This window comes from Jaculus jaculus, chromosome 8, assembly GCF_020740685.1.
Source record: "Jaculus jaculus isolate mJacJac1 chromosome 8, mJacJac1.mat.Y.cur, whole genome shotgun sequence".
In the NCBI taxonomy this organism is placed as follows: Eukaryota; Metazoa; Chordata; class Mammalia; order Rodentia; family Dipodidae; genus Jaculus; species Jaculus jaculus.
The window spans coordinates 100130351-100141771 of record NC_059109.1 but is presented as its reverse complement, the minus strand read 5'-3'; the positions used below and the strand labels follow the sequence as shown (position 1 = coordinate 100141771).

Genomic DNA, 11421 nt, shown 5'->3' with positions numbered 1-11421 from the left:
CTCTACTTCCTGCATGCTGGGATTACAGGCATGAACACCAACATCCCTCTGGAGCCAGGCAGAGTGGCACAGCGCGTAATTCCAACACTTGGAGGCTGAGGCAGTAGGATCACGAATTCCAGACGAGGGTGGGCTACCTTTGGGCTACAGAGCAAGCTCCTGTCTCTAAAATAAAAGGTTATCACTCTGGAGGGTTACCTCATGCCCCTCAAATCCTCACCTCTGCCACCTCACAGGCAATCACTAGTGATTCTCATTCTAGAACTTCACATGGATTTAGCTTCTTTTGTTTGGTTTTGGTTTTTCAAGGCAGGTCCTCACTTTAGCCCAGGCTGACCTGGAATTCACTATGTATTCTCAGGGTGACCTCAAACTCATTGTGATCCTCCTACCACTGCCTCCCTAGTGCTGGGATTAAAGGTGTGTGCCACCACACCCAGGCTAGCTTTTTTTTTTTTTAATAGGTGTGTGGTCTTAGCAAAGAACTGCATGCGTTTTAGCATATCTTTACTAGACACTGGAAATATTTCTGCAAGAGTGAGTGCATAGGAAACCTGTCTTCTGGTTCTATGGCAGAAAAGATTGGAGGGCTTCTGGGCAATACCCTTTAAAGCAAGGCACAAGCCACACTGGATCTAGGAACATCACTATACCCACATAAGAGAAGAGTGGTCCCCACCCAGGCAGCTCCAGCTGAGGGCATCTAGATACCCTCAGAGTTAGTTACAATACAATGATACAATAATTGTCTGAAAGGTGGCGAAGACATGCTTTCCCCCTGGTTTTCAGCTGTTGTGATATATGTGTGTTCCATTTCCATCATGTGTGCAGTTTATCCACTTTTATTTTTCTAAATATTTTATTTATTTATTTGAGAGAGGCAGATAAATAGAGAATGGCCACACCACGGCCTCCAGCCACTGCAAACAAACTCCAGACACATGTGCCACCTTGTGCATCTGGCTTTATGTGGGTACTGGTGAATGAAACCTGGGTTCTTTGGCTTTGTGGGCAAGTATGCCTTTACTGCTAAGCCATCCCTCCATCCCCATTTTAGATTTTGATTTCATTTGATAATATGGGTTGCATAGCCTCTCTTAATATTATATGTGGCAGAGGTGTCTCTACTTTTTGAAATGAAGAGATGAACAGTTTTACTCTAAATGTGTGCTGTTTGGTAGGTTTAAAACCTTTTTTAAAATATTTTCTATTTATTTATTAGAGACAGACAGAAAGAGAGAGAGAGAGAGAGAGAGAGAGAGAGAGAGAGAGAATAGGCACGCCAGGGCCTCTAGCCACTGCAAACGAACTCCAGATGCATGTGCCATTGGCTTGTGTGGGACCTGGAGAATCAAATCTGGGTCCTTAGGCTTTGCAGGTATGTGCCTTAATCGCTAAGCCATCTCTCCAGCCCCTCTTTCAAGATTTAACAGGCTCAGTGACAGCAGACAAGCATTTGGCTCTTTTAGGTCTCAGCTTCCTCCTCAACTGTGGTTCTCTGTCCTTCTACCTGAGACTCCCCTCCACACTGCCCCACCCCGGTTCTCCAGCTGCTTCTGCCCTTTGACCAGCAGGGGACGCCCAACACACAGCGATGCAATTGCCCTGACTGCAATCCAGGCAGCGACTCCAGCAGGCCAAGATTCTCAACAAGCAAGTTTCAGTAGTCCAGGAGCTAGCTTTTTCCTGGGCAGTATTGGGCAGCCAAATCCTCTAAAAAATTGGCTGATTTTTTTCAAATATTTTGAAGTGCACACACATACAACAAAATCAGTCATCATTAAAATTTTTTTTTAAATTTATTTGCAAGCAGAGACAGAAAGAAGAGGTTCACCAGGGCCTTAGTCACTGCAAACAAACCAGATGAATGTGCCACTTTGTGCATCTGGCTTTATGTGGGTACTGGGGAACTGAACTCAGATCTTTAGGCAAGTGCCTTAACCACTGAGCCATCTCTCCAGCTCTATTATCATTTTCTAGTAATTTATATGTTTATTTAATTAATTTATTTGAGAGAGAGAGAAAAAATGGGCACACCAGGATATTTAGCCACAGGAAACGAGCTGTGCATATGCCGCCTCATACATCTGGCTTTACATGGCCACTGGGGAATCAAACCCCGGTCCTTAGGCTTTGCAGGCAAGCACCTTAACCACTGAACCATCTCTCTAGCTCTATTTTCTTTCTTTCTTTTTTTTTTTTTTTTTTTTGGACTGGGTTGCTTTGTTTATTTAAAGGGAAAACTGAAGTGCTAGATCATGTGATTTTTAACTTAAAAAACAACAAACAACCTCTCTCATGCTTCTATAACTCCCATAAACCAAGAAAGCAAAGTAGAGGTGTACAGCCTGGGCCAAGGGAGAGATTCAAGTAATTTATTTTTTGCAGCCAAGTGGCTGAGAGTCTCTTACTCAGGTTGCTACAGGGAGAATGCCACGACATAAATGACATCACTCCCTTCTTCAAAGCAACAAGGCATCTTGAAAAGTCAGCTTCGTGGTGAAGTTCTGTGGTTGGTGGTGAGACACCACTCAACCATGTAAAAAGATAGCTGGGTTTGGGATGAAAACTCTTCAAAGGAAAGTCTTTCCTCAACAGCTGTAATGAAAAACTTCATCCAACACATAATCAACTTTACTTTTGGGAGAAGTCTACCCAAATTTGCACTGAGAAGAGAGGCAGCTACATGTACCCAGCCCACAGGTACTCATTGCTCCTTGAGCAGATCAGATGGTGGTTGCGAAGCTCCACTGTAGGAAAGATGAACTGAGGCAAAGGCAGGCTCTTGGCTTCCAGTGGGTTGTGAACCTTTTGGATCCTAGTCCCACCATGCACCTGGGATCAGACAGAGCTGCTCCTCCAGGAGTCAGCATCCATACTCATGTCCATCTTTCAGTTAATTCCCCTTGGTTTCGTAACTCTTGTGGATTAACTGCAGTTAAGACAGAGACCTCATATGACTGTCTCCCTGACTTCATGGTCACCAAATGATGTGTCACATCAGGCACTGAAGACAGGGGATGTGGGGACCCTTCAGCAAGCACCTCATCATCAACTCCCAGGACAGAATTTGTAGTAGGTAGATTCAAGGACTCTCCTCCAAGGCTGGACTGGGAATTCATAGACACCAAGTTTTTACTGGGTACTGAAGCCTCTTCAAGCAAACTACTGCCCAGGAGCGGCTCAGCAGTTTGCTCCTGTTCTTGACTCCCTGCTGCTCCCAACTGCAAGTGATGCTTTTTCATATGCACATTTTTGCTCCTGCTCTGTGAAAAGGTCTTCCCACAGACTTGGCACTGATGAGGTTTCTCTCCTGAATGAACAACCAGATGTTTTCGGAGGCTAGAATACTCGGCAAAGGAACGGCCACATCCTTGGGCTTCACAAAGGAAAGGTTTCTCTCCTGTGTGGGTGCGCCGATGGTCCTTTAAGTTTCCAGCTGTAGTGAACTGCTTACCACAATTGGACTCAGGGCACATAAAAGGCTTTTCCCCATTGTGTGTTCTCATGTGCACCTTCAGCCTCTGCAACACATAGAAGCTTTTCCCACAACCTTCTGCAGGGCAGATGAAGGAGCGGTCATTTCGATGAGTTTTGAGGTGGTACTTGAAGTGAGCTGGCCATACAAATGTCCGGTCACAGCCCTTAATGTGCACTTGAGCTTTTTTTCCACTTGAGGAGGGGGCCCAGGAGCTTTGGGTTGCCCATCACCAGAACCAAGGTGAACATTTTCTCCATTGCTGTTGGTTTTTGCATTCTTTGCCAGTTGTGCACGAGTAGCAGCAATTAAACTGTCATGGGCCAACTCCTGAACACGGAGGAGCCATGGCATGCTACTGTCTGCGCTCTCACTGGAGAGGAAATCATTCCCTGAATCCTCCGTCTCATCCTGAACAAAGACTAAGTGCTCAGCTGAAGATCCCAGACCTGCTCGCGTCAGATTAAGAAGAATAAAAGAAGTGCTGTCACTTGGCTGTAGATCTTGTAACAAGCTAGGAGATTCTGGAGTAGACAAAAACTCTGGGGTCTTCTGTACAGCCTGGGCCCTTGTCTCCTCTCCGTCTGGGCCCACATTCACCTGAAGGCCTCTCAAAACAGCTGAGGAAGGGACCTCTTTGGAGGAGTTAGTATGATTTGAAGTATCATCTGGTAACATTAGCCAACTGCATTCTGAAGCCTTGGTCACTGGAAGGAGGGATAAGCAAGTAATGTCTTTAGCCTCTGATTCTCCTAGCCCCTGTCCCAATGGGATGGAGGTATTCTGAACACACTGAACCAGGAGCTCTGGTTTGGATTCTAATTCATCTGATAACATTGATTCAGCTTCCAAAATCCTGTTGTTGTTCAGGGGACAGGTTCAAATATAATTTCAGTCAATGATATCTTCCTGTTTTGCTCATATTCCCTTAGGAATATGTTCTTCTGGAAAAATTCTAGCTCTATTTTCTAGTAATTTATTGCTGTAAAGCAAAATGCAAGTCACCTACAAACAAGCATAAAAGTTGATAGCAATGTGAATCACCCTACAACAGGTCCTAGGAATTAAGCATTGTTGGGAGTAGGCAGCTTTTTCTAGATGACCTAGACACTCAATCCCTCCCCCAGGCAAAAAAACCAAAGCCCCCTGGTGTGATTGGCATCAGACTATCTTCCCATCAGCAGATTAGATTCTGTTGCTTTCACATCTCCATTGTGTTGCATTACAATGGTTTTGTAAGGTCCTGAACCAAAACCACAGTCTGTCCATCCAAGCAGGAGAGTGCACAGTCCATCCTCCCTCCCCCCCCCGCCCCCCCTCCGTCCATGTCCAGATCCGTTCCTTCTCCAGTGGACCCCAGGAATCTTACTCAGTCTCCAGGCAGCTTTCCCTCCTGGCAGACTCCTATTCACCTTTCAGGAGTCAGCTATAGTGTGACTATTCTCTGGCCTCCCACCTTCCCTCCTTCCTTTGACTTTTCTGGCACTTCTGATAATTTTCCACTACTATTTTCATCATGTGGTACTGCACCATGCTTTCTATGGTTTTCTCATCCGGGGAGGCACCAGGGCTCTTCTTATTTCTCCCTGGCATATCTGAATTAGACATTGAGGTCTTTTCTTTCTTTGTTTTTTTCAAGGTAGGGTCTCACTCTAGTCTGGCTGACCTGGAATTCACTATGTAGTCTCAGGGTGGCCTCAAACTCACTGTGCTCCTCCTACATCTGCCTCCCAAGTGCTGGGATTAAAGGCATGTGCCACCAAGCTAGGCTCTACTCAGAGGTCTTTTTATTTATTTATTTATTTATTTATTTATTTATTTATTTGAGAGCAACAGAGAGAGAAAGAGGCAGATAGAGAGAGAGAATGGATGTACCAGGGCCTCCAGCGCCTGCAAATGAGCTCCAGATGTGTATGCCCCCTTGTGCATCTGTGGTAACATGGGACCTGGGTAATCGAGCCTCTTCACAGGGAAGCGCTTAACCGCTAAGCCATCTCTCCAGCCCTCTACTCAGAGGTCTTTAAAGGAAATACCTGCACAGCCTGTTTCCCTGGTAACATTACAAAGAGAAGACACACTTCCTGTTCCTCTGGTCCTGGGAGCCGGTCAATCACTCACCTAGTCTAGAGAGCACCCCTCACCTACAGACATGCCAAAAAAGTGGGAGGAATAGTCATTTTATTCTTTTTTATTTACTTATTTTATTATTGTTGTTGTCTTGGTTATTTGAGATAGGGTCTTGCTCTAGCCCAGGCTAACTTTGAATTTACTATATAGTCTCAGGGTGACCTTAAACTCACAGCAATCCTCCTACCTCTGCCTTCTGAGTGTTGGGGTGAAAGACATGCACCACCATGCCCAATTTATTTTATTTACTTGAGAGAGAGAGAATGGGCACACCAGGGTCTATAGCCACTGCACTTCCTTGTGCATCTGGCTTAACGTGGGTACTGGGGAATCAAACTAGTTCCTTAGGCTTTGTAGGCAAATGCATTAACCACTAAGCAATCTCTCCAGCCCAGGAATAGTTGTTTGCTAATGAGATAATTTTTTTTAATATTTTATTTTATTTTTTATTTATTTATTTGAGAGAGAGAGAGAGAGATACAGAAATAGACAGGTAGACAGATAGAATGGGCACGCCAGGGCTTCCAGCCACTGCAAACGAACTCCAGATGTGTGTGCCCCCTTGTGCATCTGGCTAACGTGGGTCCTGGGGAATCAAGCCTCGAACCGGGGTCCTTAGGCTTCACAGGCAAGCGCTTAACCGCTAAGCCATCTCTCCAGCCCGAGATAATTTTTTTTTTAAATTTATTATTTATTTATTTGAGAGATAGAGAAACAGGCAGGGGGAAAGAGAGAGAGAGAATGGGTATGCTGGGGCCTCCAGCCACTGCAAATCAACACCAGATGCATGTGCCCCCTTGTGCATCTGGCTTATGTGGGTCCTGGGGAATCAAACCTGGGTCCTTTGGCTTTGCAGGCAAGTGCCTTGCCATTAAGCCCTCCCAAGATAATGTTTTATAACCCCTAAGTAGTCCCTTGGTGCAGTTGCTTGCACTCTTCCTGCACACAGAGCGTTTCTGCTTTTGTAACTCAAAAAGTATTGACTTTTTCTTTTCTTTTTTCTCTTTGAATGGTGGTGGAATTCCTCAGCATGCATGCCCTGTCTCTTTGAGGCTTTTCACTTTTGTACTCCAAGCCCCTGGTCTGGCAACCCCCTCTCTTTTTCTTTTGGGGAACTCTTCACTCCCTCTGGAGTCGTTTTCTATATTTTCCTTAATGAAGTTTACTTTTGCCCTCCTTATCTCCTTGTCCACGTTCCTTACTTCTTACTTACTTACTTTATTTATTTATTTATTTTAATTTTGATTTATTTATTTTGTGTTTTTTTCGAGGTAAGGTCTCACTCTCAAGCCCAGGCTGACATGAAATTCACTATGTAGTCTCAGGGTGGCCTTGAACTCACAGTGATCCTCCTACCTCTGCCTCCCAAGTGCTGAGATTAAAGGCTTGCACCACCATGCCCAGCTCAAAATCTCCTTTAATACCAATACTTGGGAAATACCCAAGGGTGAGCTGAAACTTTGAAATGGACAGGTGGCAATGAGCTAGACAAGCTGGTGACTCTGGGAGCTGCTGAACCACTTCTAATGGGCTGCATGGACAGAAGGGAAGAGACCATTCTTGCCTTGGGCGTGGGGTGGAACGTTTACATAGCTAGAATGCTAATTGTTAAAAACCAGAATTTTCCTTCTGGAGTTGAGCTGAAAACCTCCTCCATGTAGACCAGCTGACAGGAAGTTGGAAAAAGCCACAGCACATGCAGTTCAATGGGAGAGAGAGAAATCACTAGTGAAGATCTCAACAGTGGACACTGTAAGCTATATATTTGGCCAGCTATGCCAAATGAGCCAACGGGTGCAACAGTGTCATGTCTATTATGGGGGAAACCAACTGCTCTCTAATTGGACTGGAGGCTGCTCCATGGGAGGGAATACATCCCTGATACTGAAAATCTGCAAAAGGGGTTGTCATGAGCCCTAGGGGTGTAATATCTGCTGGTATCTGGCTAAATGTATATACTATGCTCACCAAACTGCCCAGTTAGCATTTCTCTTAATGTTCATATCCACGTGTTAATGCTACTCTCACTTTTGTTTAGAGAAGCTTCTCTTTTCAGATGGCAGTGACCTTGGGATGACTCAGAAGGCACCATGGTGCTGAGAAGTGACAGAGGAGTGCTCAGCACTGCAATAGCTCTATTACATCTTCCAAGGCTCAGGGTCTATTGCTGAAGTGGTGGCAGAAAGAATATAAGAGCCAAAGGAAGGGTAGGACTCCTTACAATGTGCTCCCTCCAGACACAAAATGGCCTGGATATCCATGACCTCACAGTGCCTGACACTACCTACACAAGACCATCATAATAGGAGGAAAGGATGATGACATCAAAATAAAAGAGAGACTGATTGAGATGAGGACGGGATATGATGGAGAATGGAGTTTCAAAGGGGAAAGTGGGAGGAGGGAGGGAATTACCATGGGCTGTTGTTTACAATTATGGAAGTTGGCAATAAAAATTAATTCATTAATTAATTTAAAAGACTCAGGATTTTCACCACTGTGATTCCTCTTTTGTACACTTAACATCCCAGGGCTCCACTGGGTGGGGCATTACAGGAAAGAAGGGAGGGAGAGAGGGAGGCTGGCACCTGTGTGTGCTACAGACCATACAGTGAACATCCTCGCCTGTACGCGGTCAGTTTCTCATCTCTGTGACAAAGACAACGGAAGGCAGGAAAGGCTTCATTCATGGTCACAGAGGCTTCAGACCATCGTGGTGGAAGGGTGTGTCAACGCAGAGCCACTCCATGCTGGCAGCCAGGAAGCAGAGAGAAAGGATGTTTGTGGGCTGACTTTCTCTTTCCCTCTTTGTATTCCATCTAGGACCCCAGCCTGAGGGGTGGCTCCTCACACATTTTCAGGAAAGGCCTTCAGACACACCCAGAGGTCTGCTTTCCCGACCTCCTAGTTCTTTTTTTATTTTTTTTTAAAATTATTTATTTATTTATTTATTTATTTGAGAGCGACAGAGACAGAGAGAAAGACAGATAGAGAGAGAGAGAGAGAGTGGGCACGCCAGGGCTTCCAGCCTCTGCAAACGAACTCCAGACGCGTGCGCCCCCTTGTGCATCTGGCTAACGTGGGACCTGGGGAACCGAGCCTCGAACCGGGATCCATAGGCTTCACAGGCAAGCGCTTAACCGCTAAGCCATCTCTCCAGCCCCTCCTAGTTCTTTTCCGTCCCATCAACCATCACAGACACTAAGGGGAAAAGTGAGTCACTAATTCAGGTGATGCCATCGTTTAGATAGATACAGTGTTCTCCAAGGCCCATGTGTGGAAGGTAGTAGAGGTGTTGAGAGATGGAGCCTTGTGAAAGGAAATGAGGTTGCTGGGGATGAGCCCCTGAAAGGAATATTGGGACCCCCAACCATTTGGGTCTGTCTGCCTGCTTCCCAACTGCCCTGAGGTGAGGGGCTTCCTCTGCTACACGCACCCTGCAATAGGACATGGCATGCCACCCCAGCTCGGATCAAATGACCGTGGACTGAAACCTTTGAAACTGACCCAAAATAAGCCTTCCTTCCTTACAAACTGATTCACCTCCGGGGTTTCCTCACAGTCACAGCATTTGTTTTTCGAGGCTAGAGTCTCACTCTAGCCCAGGCTGACCTGGAATTCACTGTGGATTCTCAGGGTGGCCTTGAACTCACAACGATCCTCCCACTTCTCTCTCCCTAGTGCTGGGATTAAAGGCGTGCGCCACCAAACTCAACTACGGCTTTTTTTTGTTTGTTTTTCAAGGTCGGGTCTCACTGTAGTCCAGGCTGACCTGGAATTCACTATGTAGTCTTGGGTGGCACCCAGCTATGGCTTTTTCTTTTCTTTTCTTTTCTTTTTTGAGGTAGGGTCTCACTCTAGCACAGGCTGACCTGGAATTCACTCTATATTCTCAGGCTGGCCTCGAACTCACAGTGATCCTCCTACCTCTGCCTCCCAAGTGCTGGGATTAAAGGTGTGCACCACCACACCTGGCTGAAAATACATTTTTAAAAAAAATGATAAATGGGCCTCATTTATTTTTAATGCTGAAATGAACTGCTTCAAAAGTCTTTTGGGGGAAACCAATGAAACCTATCTTTTTTTCATTTTTCTAAGAAATGCAAAGGTCATTTTAGATTATGATTACTGAAGTAAATTAATTTTATGAAAAAGAAAAAATTTCTCACATAAATACTTCCATTTACATTAGTTAGACAGCATATAGCTAATAGTCATTTGTTGAATGCTCATTGTGCTTTGGTAAGCTGAGGCCCTGCTTCTATACCCAAGGGGCTGACTTGCAGTCTCGCTGCAGAGATGACAGTGAAAGGAGATAGTCACAAGGCAATGGAGGACGTGCAGGAAGGCCTTCAACATGCCTCTGCTGCACAGCGTTCAGCTGGAAGGTTTCTGGTGACGCTGGAGTGCGTGTCACAAAGAGGGACTCAAGCCGGGCCCAGGTGTGAAGAAAGAAGGTGGTCAGTGATTACTTCTGGTGTAATCAGGCAAATTCAAGTGTAAACAGGTTGGACAAAGACTCATCTGGAGTGTACTGGTTTGGTCCTATCTGGGTTTGGTACCCCATGGAGATTCAAGGACTAGGTGGGTGTGGTCTGTGAGAGGTCACCCTGTCCCTGGCACAGACCCATTCCTCAAAGCCACATCTGCAAATGAGCCTCAACTCAGGAGAGCGTGACACTAGAGTGTGTCATTGTAACAGTCTAGCTGGGTTGAGTGACATCTGCTCCAGGACACTTTATCTTGCTTACTGGTTCATTATAACTTCGAAAAGGAAGCCACAGAGCAGTGATTTATGGGACACAGGATAAGGACTGATAGAATGAGGAGGCCTGGACGGCATGGGGGAGCAGTGTAACACTGCATTCTTGGATCAGCTCTAACATCCTGGGACTTCCAGGAAGCCCTAGCATGTTGGCAAAGGGACAGTCTTCTTTTTGTTTTTTAATTTCCTTTTTTTTTTTTCCGAGGTAGGGTCTTACTCTAGCCCAGGCTGACCGGGAACTCTTTATGTAGTCTCAGGGTGGCCTTGAACTCATGGCAATCCTCCTACCTCTCCCTCATGAGTGCTGGGATTAAAGGCGTGCGCCACCACGTTCGGCCTACTTTCTCTTTTTCTTCTCCCTCTCCCTGATTCTCTCCCTCTCCTTTCTTTCCTCTCTCCACTTTCTTTTTTCACTGCTGAGGATGGAATACAAGGCTGTGAGCAAGCCACCACCCCAGGTTCTGGTAGAATCATTCTTGTTTTCATCAAATCCTTTCTTGCAGGGGGCCCCTGATGACTGTATGCAGCTGTCTGTGCTCTAGGTTGCTGCCTATTTCCAGAGACTTGAACACAAAGGAAGGTAATATGGGCCAAGGAAGCCACATTGTTGGTTTCCACCTTCGGACACTCTGAATTCAGTGAGGTGAACAACCTGGAGGTTTCCAGATGACTGGGGGCAGGTAGACCATTCTAGAGTAAAGGGAGGTTGTGGTGGCACACACCTTTCAGCTCTCAGGAGGCTGAGATAAGACTGCCATGAGTTCAAGGCCAGCCTGTGACTAGGGAGTGAGTTCCAGGTTAATCTGGACTAGAGTGAAACCCTGCCTCAAAACACTGAAGCTAGAGGAAAGAGGCTCAAATGAAAGCTTCATGTATTCACAGTCTTTTTGTTTGGTTTTCTGGTTTTTCAAGGTAGGATTTCACTCTAGCCCAGGCTTACCTAGAATTCATTCTGTGGTCTCAGAGTGGCCTCTAACTTATGGCGATCCTCCTACCCCTGCTTCTGGAGTGCTGGGATTAAAGGTATGCACCACCACACCCGGCTCTGTAT

General features: G+C 45.8%; 1 protein-coding gene across 1 annotated transcript; it reads right to left on the bottom strand.

Moving 5' to 3' along the window:
• Nucleotides 1-2756: 2756 nt before the first annotated feature.
• LOC101613965 (zinc finger protein 410-like) lies at nucleotides 2757-4420 on the bottom strand. Its single transcript, XM_045157263.1, is given in 2 exon segments — nucleotides 2757-3649; nucleotides 3652-4420. Coding segments are annotated over 2 exon segments (1434 nt in total). The 5' UTR covers nucleotides 4316-4420; the 3' UTR covers nucleotides 2757-2879.
• Between the last annotated feature and the right edge of the window lie 7001 nt (nucleotides 4421-11421).